The 17859-nt window shown below is 41.2% G+C and overlaps 1 protein-coding gene across 2 annotated transcripts in view; it reads right to left on the bottom strand.

Annotated features, from left to right (window-relative positions):
* Positions 1-17859, bottom strand: part of TFB1M (transcription factor B1, mitochondrial) — a 153560-nt gene that overhangs the window by 92243 nt on the left and 43458 nt on the right. For both annotated transcript variants that reach the window (XM_040429381.1, XM_040429380.1), the window contains exon 4: positions 14889-14997. In XM_040429381.1, coding sequence (XP_040285315.1) covers positions 14889-14997 — 109 coding nt within the window. The remainder of the gene's footprint in view (positions 1-14888; positions 14998-17859) is intronic.

Below are 17859 nucleotides of genomic sequence, written 5' to 3'. Positions count from 1 at the left end.
CTAGGAGACGATCGGGATGGAGACCCGATCATTATTATTTTCCCTTATAACATGGTTATAAGGGAAAATAATAGCATTCTGAATACAGAATGCATAGTAAAACATCGCTGGAGGGGTTAAAAAAAATAAAAATAATAATAATAATTTAACTCACCTTAGTCCACTTGATCGCGTAGCCGGCATCTCCTTCTGTCTTCATCTGATCTCTGTGCAGTAATAGGACCTGTGGTGACGTCACTTCGGTCATCACATGATCTTTTAGCATGGTGATGGATCATGTGATGACCGGAGTGACGTCACCACAGGTCCTGTTGCTGCACAAAGATCAGATGAAGACAGAAGGAGATGCCGGGCTACGCGATCAAGTGGACTAAGGTGAGTTAAATAATTATTATTTTTTTTAACCCCTCCAGCGATGTTTTACTATGCATTCTGTACTCAGAATGCTATTATTTTCCCTTATAACCATGTTATAAGGGAAAATAATTCAATCTACAGAACACCGATCCCAAGCCCGAACTTCTGTGAAGAAGTTCGGGTTTGGGTACCAAACATGCGCGGTTTTTCTCACGCGAGTGCAAAACGCATTACAATGTTTTGCACTCGCGCGGAAAAATCGCGGGTGTTCCCGTAACGCACCCGCACATTTTACCGCAACGCCCGTCTGAAAGAGGCCTTAGGCTTCTTTCAAAGGAGCGTGACGGATTAGGTCCGGATGTGTTCAGGGTGCGTTCAGTGAAATTTGCTCCATTTTGCAAGCAAGTTCAGTCAGTTTTGTCTGCAATTGCGTTCAGTTTTTTCAACGGTGCAATGTGATTTGATGCATTTTTTCACGCGCGTGATAAAAAACTGAAGGTTTACAAACATCTCCTAGCAACCATCAGTGAAAAACACATTGCATCCGCACTTGCTGCCGGATGCAATGCGTTTTTCACTGAAGCCCCATTCACTTCTATGGGGCCAGGGCTGGGTGAAAAAAGCAAAATATAGAACATGCTGCGTTTTTCACGCAACGCAGAACTGATGCGTGAAAAACAACGCTCATGTACACAGAATCATTGAAATGAATGGGTCGGGAATCAGTGTGGGTGCTATGAGTTCACGTCACACATTGCAAACGCACAGAAAACTCGCTTGTGTGAAAATGGCCTTAGACCTTATGTCTATGGAGGCTCCAATCTTGGCTTTGGCTCACAATCCTGATGGAAATCACTGACCAAAACACTCATGTGTGAATGAGGCTTTACAAACCTCAAAATGGTACTAATAAAAGCTACAGTTCGCCCTGCAAAAAAAAAGCCCTTACACTCTGTAGACACAAATACAAAAAAAAGTTGTGGGTGTCACAAAATGGCAATGCAAATTTTATTTTATTTTTTTCAAAGGTTTATATAGTTTAAAAGTAGTAAAACTTAATAAAAACGATACAAATGTGTTATCTCTGTAATCGTACTGACCCACAGAATAAGGCCTTATGCACATGGCCGTTGTTTTGGTCCGCATCCGAGCCGCCAAAACCATTCACTTCAATGGGGCCGCAAAAGATGCGGACAGCACTCCGTGTGTTGTCCGCATCCGTTGCTCCGTTCCGTGGCCCCGCAAAAATAAATAGGCTGTCCGTGCCGCTCCGCAAATTGCGGAACGCGCACAGACGCCATCCGTGTTTTGCGGATCCGCAATTTGCAGATCGCAAAACACACCACGGTCGTGCGCATGTAGCCTAAGTTTGTCATGTCATAGCACATAGTGAATGCTATAATAACAAAACCCAAAAAACCATGGCAGATTTTTATTTCACCCCATTAAAAAACTATTTGCTGTTTTTCAGTACAAGATATGGAAAATTAAAGAGTTTCCTTTATTGATGATCTACAATTGCCATTGTATGTGCGTGCCAGATGTTTAATCAGTATTTACATGGAAAAAATAACATTGAGACCGATCATAAGCAACTAGAGAGCGCTTTTAACCCTTTCTCTGCCAGTGATGTACATGTATGGCGCTGGAGCGATGGGCAAAAATGGTGCCAGCAGCAGGCTTGCGCTTCTGGGCTTCTTACCGGCATCCTCTGCGGCCAATGAGGATGCCAGTAATTGATTTCAATACACAGGGTTTCTCTGAAGAGACCCAGAGTAGTGAAGCTGCAATTCTTATTTTGCCCAGCAGGTGGCAGGCCAACTAAAGAAATGAGCAATTCTGTACCAATATGGATATATAATAAATAGGGATAAGCGAATCGACTTCGGATGAAACATCCGAAGTCGATTCGCTCAACCCTAATAATAAACATAATGGTACAGAATTTTTTTTTTAAATACAGTTTTGTAGCCCCAAACACGAGCTACAAAACCATAAATAAAACTGTTAAAATTTAAAAAATTAGAAAAGTTTAAATCTCCCCCCTTTCTGTAGAATAAAAAAATAAATACATAAATAACAAAAAATATAATCATCATGGGCATCACCACATCTGAAAACGCCTGTACTATTAAAATATAAAAAAATATTTTTCCAATACGGCGAATGGCGTAACAGAAAAAAGGGTCAAATGGCCGATTTGCCATTTTTTCATCACCTCTCTTACCCAAAAAAAAGTTATAAAATGTCAAACACACTCCAAAATGGTATCAATACAAACTACAGATCGTCCCCCCAAAAATGAGCCCCCACACAACTCTCTAGATATAACTAGAGATGAGCGAATTTCCGCTTATGAAATTCGTTCACACTTCGTTTACATTATGGATTTAGTTACCACGGACCATAACGCAATTCTATGACGGAATGCATAACAGAATGCCTTTAGAGGCATTCCGTTATAATAGAGGTCTATGCATAACAAACGGGACTGATGCGTTTTGCAGCCCATAGACTTCAATTATGACGGAATGAAAAACGGAATGCCTCTAAAGGCATTCCGTTATAGAATGCCGTTATGGTCCGTGGTAACGGAATCCATAACGCAATTCACCTTTAACCAACAAATGAAGTGTGAACAAATTTCAAAATATGAAATTTGCTCATCTCTAGTTATAACTATAAAAAAGTTATGTAACATCAATATGGTGATGTAAAAAAAATTTCTTTTCACAGTTTCAATGTATTTTTACACTATTTAGACATAAAAACCTATACATACAGTACAGACCAAAAGTTTGGACACACCTTCTCATTCAAAGAGTTTTCTTTATTTTCATGACTATGAAAATTGTAGATTCACACTGAAGGCATCAAAACTATGAATTAACACATGTGGAATTATATACATAACAAACAAGTGTGAAACAACTGAAAATATGTCTACTTTGAAGAACCTAGAATATGACATATTTTCAGTTGTTTCACACTTGTTTGTTATGTATATAATTCCACATGTGTTAATTCATAGTTTTAATGCCTTCATAGTCATGAAAATAAAGAAAACTCTTTGAATGAGAAGGTGTGTCCAAACTTTTGGTCTGTACTGTATGTGGTATCGTAATCGTACTGACCCAGAGAACGAAGGGCACAGGTCAGTTTTGCCGCAAAGGGAACGCAGTAGGAACAAAACCCATAAAACGGTGGAGGAATTTCGGGTTTTTTCCAATTCCACCCCATTTGGAATTTTTTCCCCCGATTCCCACTACATTGTATGTCATATTAAATGGTAGCATTAGAAAGTACAACTTGTCCCTCAAAAAATAAGCCCTTATATGGATATATGAACAGAAAAATAAAAATGTTATGGCTCAAGGAAGATAGGGAAGAAAAAGGAAAAAAATAAAATAAAATCCGGTATTCTAAGGGTTAAAGAGCATCTGTGAGCAGTATCAACTTTTTTAAACCAGGCCTACCACCTATACACCGCCTAGTAGAACTGATCCTGCTCATTCAGACGATACCTTTTTTTACCACTGTTCTTATAGGATGGCCAGACCAGAAAGAAAAAGTGACAATTTGTATCAGGGACAACAGGGGCTGTAGGAACATGGAATTCTGTAAGAAGGACACAAGATCCTTATACCAAAAAATAAGGCTGCGCCCAGAAATGTTAGCGAGGACTCCTTCTAGCCACTTAGGAATAGAAGCATGCATTCTCAGCACACTAGACATGGACTTATTTTTCTTGCCAGGATAAGATTACTTAAAGGGATTCTGTCATCCGGATTTTAGCTACAGAGCTTTCAACATCATCACATCAGTCTCCTCAATTTAGTTTAAAATATACTAATCTTACCCCCATATGTCTTGTCATTTAGGCTAAAAATCACTTTTAGGACTTATGCCCCCCGAGACATATGGTCCGTGAGCGGCATAAATCGTGTGCACGGGAGCACCAGCTATTTTTTGTTATGTTGCCTCACAAAAAGTGTAATATAGAGTAAGCAAAAATCATATGTACCCTAAAATAGTACCAACAAAACTGCCACCTTATTCTGTAGTTTCCAAAATAGGGTCATCTTTTTGGAGTTTCTACTCTAAGGCCCCTTTCACACGGGCGAGTTTTCCGCGCAGGTGCAATGCGTGAGGTGATTGCATTGCACATGCACTAAATCCTGACCCATTCATTTCAATGGAGCAGTGTACAGGAGCAATATTTTTCACGCATCACTTGTGTGTTGCGTGAAAATCGCAGCAATGCGATTTTCACGCATGATTGCTAAGGAGACGAGGGATGAGCGACCCGGGTCCCCATTTACTTTATTATTTTCCCTTATAACATGGTTATAGTGAAAAATAATAGCATTCTTTAATACAGAATGCAAAGTGAAATGTCACTTGAGGGTTAAAAAATAATAAAAACATTACTCACCTCATCCACTTGATCGCGCAGCCGGGATCCTCTTCTTTGTTCTTCTTGAAGGACCTGCAAAAGGACTTTCTCTGGTCCTTCTATCTTCATTCAGCAGGACCATTGTCCCGAACTCATATGATATTATGAGTGCAGTAACCTATGGGTTCGGGACAGTTTTTATTTTTTGTTATTTACAATGTTCATCTGACAGGTTAGATCATGTGCTATTTTTATAGAGCAGGTTGTTACTGACACGACAATACCAAATATGACAACTTTTTTGGTTGTTTGTTTCAGTTTTACATAATAATAATTTGAAAAAAATATATATGTTTTAGTGCCTCCATATTCTGAAAGCCATAGTTGTTTTTTTTTGGGCGATTGCCTTAGGTAGGGGCTAATTTTTTGCGGGATGAGATGATGGTTTGATTGGTACTATTTTAGGGTGCATATGACTTTTTGATCGCTTGATATTACACTTTTTGTGATGTAAGATGACAAAAAATGTATTTTTTTTTACGGTGTTCACCTGAGGGGTTATGTCATGTGATATTTTTATACAGCAGGTCGTTACGGACGCGGCAACAACTAATACGTATATTTCTTAAAATTTAGTTAGGTCAGGGGGTGGATCATGTGAAATTTTTAAAGAGCCGGTCATTACGGACGCGGCAATAACCAATATGTCTGGTTTTCTTTACAATTTTATGTGTTTTATTTGGGGAATTGTTTTATTTTTTTTACTTGAAACTTTTTTTTATTATGAAAAACACTTTTTTTTACATTTATTTTCACTTTTTTTTGTCCCACTCTGGAACTTCAACCTCTGAGGTCTGATCCCCTCTGCAATGCATTACAACAGCGGTCCCCAACCGCCGGGCCACGGCCTAGGACCAGGCCTTGGAGGATTGTTTGCCGGGCCGTGGCAATACAGAGGAGCGGAGACGTCCGACGCGCACATCACACACAGCGGGCGGGCGCGTCGCGTAGGGAGTAAAACAAAACAAAGATTGCTGGGTCTAATAAATAATGGGCAGAAGAAGTCTGCAACCTATGTATGCCCTTTCAGACCTACAGAGAATGCTATTAAACCTTATTCACACAAACTAGGATTGGAGCCTCCACAGACATAAGGTATAAGGGAAAGATCTGCTCCTGTTCTGTGTTTAGAGCCGCATCTGGTTTTGGCTCATAGTAACTGATGGAAATCACTGATCGAACACTGACTGTGTGAAAGAGGTTACATTCACACAACTGCATGTATTTTGCAATCCCCAAAATTCAGATACATAAAAATAAGGATGTCATCCGTGTGACGTCCGTGTTGCATGCGTTTTATTTGCAGATCCATTGTAAAAATGCCTATCCTTGTCTGCAAAATTGACAAGAATAGGACCTGTTCTATCTTTTTTGCAGGACTGCAGAGTAGAAATACAGATGTAGTTTTTCTGCAAATGAGTCTGTGTGCGAACTGCAAAAAATGCAGATCCGATGTGGACCAAAAATACGGTCGTGTAAATGGAGCCTAAGGCATAAGTCTGTAGAGACTCGGGTCCTCTGATTGCGGGGCCTGATGTTTTTGGGGGCATACATAGGTTCAAAACAAATTCTGCCCCTTGTATATTATACCGAGCAATCTCTGTTTCATATTACATCATCTCCATATCCCAGTCAGTCCAATGGTAAAGCTGAAGCTGCTGTAAAAATAGCAAAAACACTCACAAAGAAAGCTAGTAAGGATGGTAAGGATCTCTTTAAAGCTGACTGGAGGAATACCTCAACAGAAGGCACCAGCAGTGGTCCAGTACAATGGCTAATGTCAAGAAGTATCAGGACTTTACGTCCAACATCTCAGAAACTAAGCTGTAGGACTCCAAAGGTTAGAAAAAGACTGGTGGAGAACCTAACTGAAAGATGCAAAAAAACCAAGAGGGGGGGGAGGATTTATCTTGTGTAAAGTAGAACTGCCTCAGTTGCCCATAGCAACCAATCAGATTCCACCTTTCATTTTACAAAGGAGCTGTGGAAGATAGAATCTATTGGTTGCTATGGGCAATTAAGCCAGTTCTACTTTACACCAGTTTGATAAATCAACCCCCAAACGTATACTATGATAAAGGAGCCAGGGAACTTCCAGAACTAAACATTGGCCAGCCAGTGCGCATATAACCCTTACCTTAATTAACAGATTTAATTTGGCAACAAAATATAGGATATTACTTGATTTCACAAGAAAGGGAAAACAGAAGGAGTTTTACATGTGTTAACATGTCATCTTCAGGCTATTTGACAGTTGTTAAAGGGTTATTCCTATTTTGGACATTGGCGGCAAATCGCTAGCATATGTTCCCAATGTCTGATAGGTGGAGGTCCCACCTCTGGGAGGCTGCAAAGTGCCGGAGAGGGTTCCGTTCCAGCCACCATCCATGCAGGCCGTCTTCTATTCCTTTCTATGGGACTGCCTAAAACAGCTGAGCTGACTCAGCAATTTCTGTAATAACCATAGAAGTGAATGCAGCAGCGGCTGCGCATGTAAAGGCACCCTGACGGCCCTTATATATATAAATACACTGCTCAAAAAAAATAAAGGGAACACTTAAACACCACAATGTAACTCCAAGTCAATCACACTTCTGTGAAATCAAACTGTCCACTTAGGAAGCAACACTGAGTGACAATCAATTTCACATGCTGTTGTGAAAATGGGATAGACAACAGGTGGAAATTATAGGCAATTAGCAAGACACCCCCCAATAAAGGAGTGGTTCTGCAGGTGATAACCACAGACCACTTCTCAGTTCCTATGCTTCCTGGCTGATGTTTTGGTCACTTTTGAATGCTGGCGGTGCTTTCACTCTAGTGGTAGCATGAGACGGAGTCTACAACCCACACAAGTGGCTCAGGTAGTGCAGCTTATCCAGGATGGCACATCAATGCGAGCTGTGGCAAGAATGTTTGCTGTGTCTGTCAGCGTAGTGTCCAGAGCATGGAGGCGCTACCAGGAGACAGTCCAGTACATCAGGAGACGTGGAGGAGGCCGTAGGAGGGCAACAACCCAGCAGCAGGACCGCTACCTCCGCCTTTGTGCAAGGAGGAACAGGAGGAGCACTGCCAGAGCCCTGCAAAATGACCTCCAGCAGGCCACAAATGTGCATGTGTCTGCTCAAACGGTCAGAAACAGACTCCATGAGGGTGATATGAGGGCCCGACGTCCACAGGTGGGGGTTGTGCTTACAGCCCAACACCGTGCAGGACGTTTGGCATTTGCCAGAGAACACCAAGATTGGCAAATTCTCCACTGGCGCCCTGTGCTCTTCACAGATGAAAGCAGGTTCACACTGAGCACATGTGACAGATGTGACAGAGTCTTGAGACGCCGTGGAGAACGTTCTGCTGCCTGCAACATCCTCCAGCATGACCGGTTTGGCATTGGGTCAGTAATGGTGTGGGGTGGCATTTCTTTGGAGGGCTGCACAGCCCTCCATGTGCTCGCCAGAGGTAGCCTGACTGCCATTAGGTACGGAGATGAGATCCTCAGACCCCTTGTGAGACCATATGCTGGTGCGGTTGGCCTTGGGTTCCTCCTAATGCAAGACAATGCTAGACCTCAAGTGGCTGGAGTGTGTCAGCAGTTCCTGCAAGACGAAGGCATTGATGCTATGGACTGGCCCGCCCGTTCCCCAGACCTGAATCCAATTGAGCACATCTTTGACATCATGTCTCGCTCTATCCACCAACGTCACGTTGCACAACAGACTGTCCAGGAGTCGGCAGATGCTTTAGTCCAGGTCTAGGAGGAGATCCCTCAGGAGACCGTCCGCCACCTCATCAGGAGCATGCACAGGCGTTGTAGGGAGGTCATACAGGCACGTGGAGGCCACACACACTACTGAGCCTCATTTTGGCTTGTTTTAAGGACATTACATCAAAGTTGGATCAGCCTGTAGTGTGTTTTTCCACTTTAATTTTGAGTGTGACTCCAAATCCAGACCTCCATGGGTTGAAAAATTTGATTTCCATTTTTTTATTTTTGTGTGATTTTGTTGTGAGCACATTCAACTATGTAAAGAACAAAGTATTTCAGAAGAATATTTAATTAACTCAGATCTAGGATGTGTTCTTTTTGTGTTCCCTTTATTTGTTTGAGCAGTGTATATATACAAGCCAGGTCCATCGACACAATTCTAACATTTTTGGCTCTATACACCATCACAATGGATTTGAAATGTAACAAACAAGATGTGCTTTAACTGTCAGCTTTAATTTGAGGGTATTTACATCCAAATCAGGTGAACGGTGTAGGAATTACAGTTGGCATATGTGCCTCCCACTTGTTACGGGATCAAAAGTAATGGGACAGAATAATCATCATAAATCAAACTTTCACTTTTTAATACTTGGTTGCAAATCCTTTGCAGTCAATTACAGCCTGAAGTCTGGAACGCATAGACATCACCAGACGCTGGGTTTCATCCCTGGTGATGCTCTGTCAGGCCTCTACTGCAACTGTCTTTAGTTCCTTCTTGTTCTTGGGGCATTTTCCCTTCAGTTTTGCCTTCAGCAAGTGAAATGCATGCTCAATCGGATTCAGGTCCGGTGATTGACTTGGCCATTGCATAACATTCCACTTCTTTCCCTTAAAAAACTCTTTGGTTGCTTTTGCAGTATGCTTTGAGTCATTGTCCATCTGCACTGTGAAGCGCCAACCAATGAGTTCTGAAGCATTTGGCTGAATATGAGCAGATATTGCCCGAAACACTTCAGAATTCATCCTGCTGCTTTTGTCAGCAGTCACATCATCAATAAATACAAGAGAACCAGTTCCATTGGCAGCCATACATGCCCACACCATGACACTACCACCACCAGGCTTCACTGATGAGGTGGTATGCTTAGGATCATGAGCAGTTCCTTTACTTCTACATACTCTTCTATTCCCATCACCCTGGTACAAGTTGATCTTGGTCTCATCTGTCCATAGGATGTTGTTCCAGAACTGTCAAGGCTTTTTTAGATGTCGTTTGGCAAACTCTAAGGCTTTGTTCACATCACCGTTCAGCCTTTCCGTTCTCCTGCTCCGTTTAGGAGTAGGAAAACGGAAAGGACGGAGAAGGCACATAACTGAGCCAAACGGAGCCTAAGGACCCCAAAGACTATAATGGGGTCCGTTATCTTTCCACTCAGAAGATGATTTTTGAGCAGAGACAAACGTTGTGCATGCAGGACTTTTGTCTCCGCTTCAAAATCATCTTCTGAGCGGAAACATAACGGACCCCATTATAGTCTATGGGGTCCTTAGGCTCCGTTTGGCTCAGTTATGTGCCTTCTCCGTCCTTTCCGTTTTCCTACTCCTAAACGGAGCAGGAGAACGGAAAGGCTGAACGGTGATGTGAACGAACCCTTATCAGGCCTTCCTGTTTTTGAGGCTCACTAATGGTTTACATCTTGTGGTGAACCCTCTGTATTCACTCTGGTGAAGTCTTCTCAGGATTGTTGTCTTTCACTAACATACACCTACCTCCTGGAGAGTGTTCTTGATCTGGCCAACTGTTGTAAAGGGTGTTTTCTTCACCAGGGAAAGATTTCTTCGGTCATCCACCACAGTTGTTTTCCGTGGTCTTCCGGTGTCGCTGAGCTCACCGATGCGTTCCTTCTTTTTAAGAATGTTCCAAACTGTTTTGGCCACGCCTAATGTTTTTGCTATCTCTCTGATGGGTTTGTTTTGTTTTTTCAGTCTAAGGGTCCATTCACACGTCCGTGTGTGTTTTGCGGATCCACAAAACACGGACATCGGCGATGTGCGTTCCGCATTTTGCAGACCGCACATCGCCGGCATTTTCATAGAAAATGCCTTTTCTTGTCCGCAATTGGACATGTTATATTTTTTTCGGGATCGGAATTGCGGACCCGGAAGTGCGGATCCGCAATTCCGGATCCGGGCAGCACATCGTGCTGCCCCATAGAAATGAATGGGTCCGCAATTCCGTTCCGAAAGATGCGGAACGAAATTGCAGACGTGTGAATGGACCCTAATGATGGCTTGCTTCACTGATAGTGACAGCTCTTTGGATCTCATCTTGAGAGTTGACAGCAACAGATTCCAAATGCAAATAGCACACTTGAAATGAACTCTGGACCTTTTATCTGTTCATTGTAATTGGGATAACGAAGGAATAACACACACCTGGCCATGGAACAGCTGAGAAGCCAATTGTCCCATTACTTTTGGTCTCTTAACAAGTGGGAGGCACATATGCAAACTGTTGTAATTCCTACACCGTTCACCTGATTTGGATGTACCGTATATACTCAAGTATAAGACAAGTTTTTTGGCACATATTTTTGTGCTTAAAAAGCCCCCTCGTCTTATACTGGAGTCTAGGTCTGTCTTAGCTCCGGTAATAGCAGGCAGTGCGGGGGGCGGCGCTCACTCACTGACGTCACGCGCCTGCGCCACCTAGTGGGAGCAGGCGCGTGACGTCAGTGAGTGAGCGCCGCCCCCCGCACTGCCTGCTATTACCGGAGCTAAGACAAAGTAAGATACCGTAGTTACTGATTCGTTTATAAATATACTGCTGTGAGCGTCGGGGAGGGGGATCTGTGGATGGCACTGTAGGGGGATCTGTGGATGGCACTGTTTAGGGGGGAGATCTGTGGATGGCACTGTTTAGGGGGGAGATCTGTGGATGGCTCCCTGTATTTAATGCAATGTGTGTGTGTATATAATGCACACACTCTGCATTAAATACAGGGAGTCAGAGTCAGACTCCCATCAATCGGAGTCACCCTCTTGCAGATGTGTGTATATAATGTAGAGTGTGTGCATTATATACACATACACTCTGCATTATAGCTGCATTTCCCACCCTAGTCTTATACTCGAGTCAATAATTTTTCCCTTTTTTTGGGGTAAAATTAGGGGCCTCGGCTTATATTCGGGTCGGCTTATACTCGAGTATATACGTAAATACCCTCAAATTAAAGCTGACAGTCTGCAGTTAAAGCACATCTTGTTCGTTTCATTGTGGTGGTGTATAGAGCCAAAAATTTTTGAATTGTGTCAATGTCCCAATATTTATGGACCTGACACTAATATATATATATATATATATATATATATATATATAGCTATATCTTATTTAGGCCTCATGCACACAATTTTGTATCCGTGTCCGATCCTCATTTTTTGTGGATTGCGCACTGACCTATTAATTTCTATGGGTCCGCCAAAAAAAAAAAAGGCAGCACATGGATGCCATCAGTGTGCTGTCCACATCCATGTGTCCATTTCACAAATTACAGAATAAGACCTATATCTGTATTGAAACAAGAATAGTAATTTCTAGTGATGGGAGAGAGAAAAATGTGGATTGCACTTGGCTAGTATCCGTATTTTGCGGATCACAATATGGACACAGTCGCGTGCGTGAGGCCTTAAACTGTTTGTACTGCATTAGGCTAGTTGCACACTAGATATTAAGGGCTTTTTTAGGTGTGGACAATGCAATAATTGCAAGTCCACATCATTTCCGAAAAAAACTATGGTAATCACATCCACTTCTAATGGGTATAAACAAACGATCAAAGAGTTTTTATCTTGTGACTCAAGTGATGTAATTTACATCATTGAGTGCCCTTGCAGACGCCAATATATTGGAAGGACCAAGAGGTTATTGAAAAAAAGAATAGCTGAACATATATCTAAGATCAAAAAGGGATTTGAGAATCATTCTCTCTCTAGTCATTTTAAAACTTTTCATAATCAGGACCCTTCGGGACTCAAGTTCGCGCCTTTGGAAAAAGTACAGAAGGATTGGAGAGGAGGAGACCATATTGGCAGGATGTTGAGAGCGGAGACACAAAAAATCTTCGAATTTAATAGACTCCTGCCAATGGGTTTGAACTCTGAATTTGAGCTTTTTGGATTCTTGTAGGATGGAGGTGAGGTGGGTGCCACCGGCCGACGTGGGACCGTACCATAATTAAATGTGGCCGGTCCTCCCTTATTATACGACATTTTCCCCGAAGGGCATCAGAAAGTAAAATTAATATCACAATAGATGTGGTGTTATTTGGGGAGAATAAGAGTCGGTCTCCAAGCCAACAAAGAATGCCTTACACTTTGTAGATTTTTTTATGTTTTTACATCAGCTTTTAGTTTTTTAAAACACTCCATCATATAACAAGGGTTTTCCAACAGTGATAATATTCTCACTGTTGTATAATATAAACCTTTGTCAATATAAATTTTTTCGTTGACATGAAGGACTCAAGTTTTATAGATTATTACATATTTTTATATTGTATTTTAACATATTTTATATATGTAGAGATTTATATATGTTATTTATGTTTTGGTTATGTTGTAGGAGATTTTTTTTATGGAAAACGCAATGAAAACGCATTAATACCGCATATGCGTTTTTTGGGATATTTTGCGTTTTTTGGTGCAATACAATTTAGGGTACTTGTTCAATATGCCTGATGAAAATTTATGAGGAAAAGTGTCATTATGGAAATAATATGAAAGAATCAGTAATGCTCGATCCAGGTCAAATCCATCACATTGTTTGATGGGAGCTGGATCCATTGTATGTTTTGTATGTTACAAATCCCCTATATAAGGACACGGATTATGGAGGATAGTTTAACCACTGAGGAAGGGGCCACTTAGAGCCCCGAAACGCGTTTGGTTTGGATCCTCCTGCTTAACATAAAGACCACCGGCATTTACAGTTACGAACATTCTGAGAGAGAAAAAAACGCAATCAGATCGTACAAGCCTGTGCCATTCGGAGACCCGGAAACACGCAAAGAAGCCACTGGCGCCAGTGAGACAAAGCTATATTCGCCAAAAGCGGACGATTAAGAACACTATAGTGGAGACGCCCTCGATATCCCAGTAGAAACTATAAAGAATCGTATACTCTGGTGAAGTCGATACTCACGTGAGTAAGCAGTAGTGGATCTGGTTTAACCACCACGCGGGACGCCGCGGACTGTCCACCGGATTCCTCCTATATCGATCTGGCTTGTGAGTAGACACACTGCATAGAGGTAAACTAAGCATTTGTGATGGGGGCATAATCGATTTATTAGTTCGAATCAAATAACACCATTCAACTCCACAATTGAAAGACACAGTCTCGATTTGTTGATGGATACTGCACAAACCGCATAGACGAATTCAAAATTATTTACGAACATTTATTTTCGCGGCAATTATATGCGATTATTTCCACGAATTTTACAATATTAATGTGAAATTTTAGCATATTGGATCGAGAACTATATTCATCCTCAAAGATCGGGTTTTACTGGAGAACCTACACTTTTAACTTCACTATTGTATATTTATCTATTATTTATCACTTTTTAGTCTGGCCAGACTTGTCACACATATATATTTAAGATTTTAAGATTTTATGGTTGGATTAATAAAGTACCACTTACTCCAGATATAGTGAGTGCCCAGCCTTTTCTTGATATATTTAGTTGCACACTAGCCTTAGAGATCCGGCAGGCTGTTCCGGTAGGGAACAGCCTGTCGAATCTCTGGGAACTATGGCATTGCCGGAGGTGTGTAAGCCCCATTCACTATAATAAGGACCAGTGGAGATCCGGCCGCGTTCCGGCAACTATGTCAAGAATCAGCAGGAAGACTACTGCTACGTGCAGTGGTGCTCGTCCGGCCGATTCTCTGCATATTTGCAGGAATGCAGCTGGATCTTCGCCGGTTCCCATTATAGTGAATGGGGCCGGGTGGAGCCTTACACAACTCTGGCAATACCAGAGTGCACAGAGATAGAACATGCTGCAATTTTTGATCTTGCGCAAGTAAAAACACCCATATGTGTAAATCCTTAGGGGGAGATTTACCAAAATTGGTGCCAAGGAAAGCTGGGTTAGTTGCCCAGAGCAACAAATCAGATTCCACCTTTTATTTTCCAAAGGAACTGTGAAAAGGGAGAGGTGGAATCTGATTGCTTGCTATGGGCAAATAGGACATTTTTTCTTTACTTGTTTGTGTGCATGAACCCTAGAGGTAGTTATCTGCATTACACCAAAGCTAAAATGACACATTTTCTTTTTCTTTTACATAAATGGGGCTTACCATCTTCCCATGCTTTCTTCAAATGATTGGGAAATGCTCTGTCCATCCTATATGTCAGAATGTCACCATGAACAATGCGCACTTTTCCCAAGGATGCTTCATTTAACATCTGTAAAACAAGCAATTATAGTACATTAGACCACATTACAAAACATTTATGAGACCGAAAATCAGTTGAATGGAGCTTTTCAGTCGCAGAAATTTTGGCCATGTGTCAAGGTACCCTTAAAGATCACCCTATTTTGGGCCTTCAGTATTGAGTAATGTTTTTACTTACGGTAATTTTCTCATTCTTAAAGAGTCACTGTACTTTCACACAAATTCATTTAATTTAATATAGGATGGTGTAACTAGCAAATTTCTAAATCACTTCATTTAAAAAATACACCTGCATTCACCTGAAAAAAAGCTGTAAACTCATGAGCACTAGGGGTCTCACTTCCACCTATTTTGCAGTCCACTGCCTGTTGTCAGGCAAAGCACTCCCAACAAAATTTTTCATCTTCTGGACTTAGAAAGGTTCATGATGTAAACGGTAGTGCAGATAATCTTTTCATCAGTGACTGTATTTGTTAGTTATAACCTCCCTTCTGATCCTCAGATGTGTCATGAGACCAGCACTCTGACTTTCCAAATACCACAGCATATGATGTGTGGACAGGAAGCCAGTTTCTCTATGTATACCTATGAGAGCCTCAATGTCAGTCTCAGAGGAATGAATAGAGAAGTAATGAACTTCCTGTCCTGTGTCAGCTGGAGATTGATCAGAGTGCTGGTCACATGATACTGCTGAGGATCAGAAGGGAGGTTAAGACTCACATATGCAGTCACCAGTAAAAAGATTACCTTCATTACAATTTACATCATTCTAACAGGTCAGAGAATTATTTTTTTCTGGGAGTCGTCTTAAGTAACAGAGACTGCAGAGAGGAAGTGGGGGCAGGTCAGAGCTATCAGAACTTCTGAGACTGATAAAAGAACTGCTTCTACAGTGCTTCTGAATTCACAGGAGCCTCCTGAAATTAAGAGACTATATCATCTCAAAAACAAGTAACAAAGGTCACTGAGCATACACTTCCATAAACAAACATATCTCCAGTACAAATAGTCATCAGCCTGTACATAGAAACATCTTAACCCCTTAAGGACCAGGCCATTTTTTTGCAAATCTGACACGTGTCACTTTATGTAGTAATAACTTTAAAAAGCTTTCACTTATCCAGGCCATTTTGAGATTGTTTTCTCGTCACATAATGTACTTCATGACAGTGGTAAAATTGAATCAAAAAATTTAGAAAAATTAGCAAATTTCTATTTCTTTACTTCTATAATAGATAGTAATAACTCCAAAAATAGTTATTACTTTATATTCCCCATAAGTCTACTTCATGTTTGGATCATTTTGTGAATGGCATTTTATTTTTTGGGGACATTAGAAGGCTTAACGAGGGGACATCCTCTGCGTCTGGAGGAAAGAAGGTTTGTACACGAACATAGAAGAGGATTCTTTACGGTAAGAGCAGTGAGACTATGGAACTCTCTGCCTGAGGAGGTGGTGATGGTGAGTACAATAAAGGAATTCAAGAGGGGCCTGGATGTATTTCTGGAGCTTAATAATATTACAGGCTATAGCTACTAGAGAGGGGTCGTTGATCCAGGGAGTTATTCTGATTGCATGATTGGAGTCGGGAAGGAATTTTTTATTCCCCTAAAGTGGAGAAAATTGGCTTCTACCTCACAGGGTTTTTTGCCTTCCTCTGGATCAACTTGCAGGATAACAGGCCGAACTGGATGGACAAATGTCTTTTTTCGGCCTTATGTACTATGTTACAAGTTTAGAAGCAAATCTTGAATTTTTTCAGAAAATTTCCAAAACACACTTTTTAACCCCTTAAGGACTCTGGCCCTATTTCACCTTAAGGACTCTGGCCCTATTTCACCTTAAGGACTTGGCCATTTTTTGCAAATCTGACCAGTGTCACTTTAGGTGCTGATAACTTTAAAACGCTTTGACTTATCCAGGCCATTCTGAGATTGTTTTTTCGTCACATATTGTACATTACATTGGTAAAATGAAGTCAAAAAAATTCATTTTTATTTATAAAAAAATACCAAATTTACCCAAAATTTGTAAAAACTTTACATTCCCCAAATGTCTACTTCATGTTTGGATCATTTTGGGAATGATATTTTATTTTTTGGGGATGTTACAAGGCCTAGAAGTTTAGAAGCAAATCTTGAAATCTTTCTGAAATTTTCAAAAACCCAATTTTTAGGGACCAGTTCAGGTCTGAAGTCACTTTGCGAGGCTTACATAATAGAAACCACCCAAAAATGACCCCATTCTATAAACTACACCCCTCAAGGTATTCAAAACTGATTTTACAAACGTCGTTAACCCTTTATAGCCCTGATTCTGTACGGGCACACGGCAGGGCGCAGAAGGAAAGGAATGCCATACGGTTTTTGGAAGGCAGGTTTTGCTGTACTGTTTTTTTTGACACCATGTCCCATTTGAAGCCCCCCTGATGCACCCCTAGAGTAGAAACTCCATAAAAGTGACCCCATCTAAGAAACTACACCCCTCAAGGTATTCAAAACTGATTTTACAAACGTCGTTAACCCTTTAGGTGTTCCACAAGAATTAATGGAAAATAGAGATACAATTTCAAAATTTCACTTTTTGGGCAGATTTTCCATTTTAATAATTTTTTTCCAGTTACAAAGCAAGGGTTAACAGCCAAACCAAACTCAATATTTATGGCCCTGATTCTGTAGTTTACAGAAACACCCCATATGTGGTCGTAAACTGCTGTACGGGCACACGGCAGGGCGCAGAAGGAAAGGAATGCCATACGGTTTTTGGAAGGCAGATTTTGCTGGACTGTTTTTTTTGACACCATGTCCCATTTGAAGCCCCCCTGATGCACCCCTAGAGTATAAACTCCAAAAAAGTGACCCCATTTTAGAA

Source organism: Bufo bufo, chromosome 4, assembly GCF_905171765.1.
Source record: "Bufo bufo chromosome 4, aBufBuf1.1, whole genome shotgun sequence".
NCBI lineage: Eukaryota > Metazoa > Chordata > Amphibia > Anura > Bufonidae > Bufo > Bufo bufo.
The sequence above is the reverse complement of the archived record's forward strand: the minus strand, read 5'-3'. Positions and strand labels throughout refer to the sequence as shown.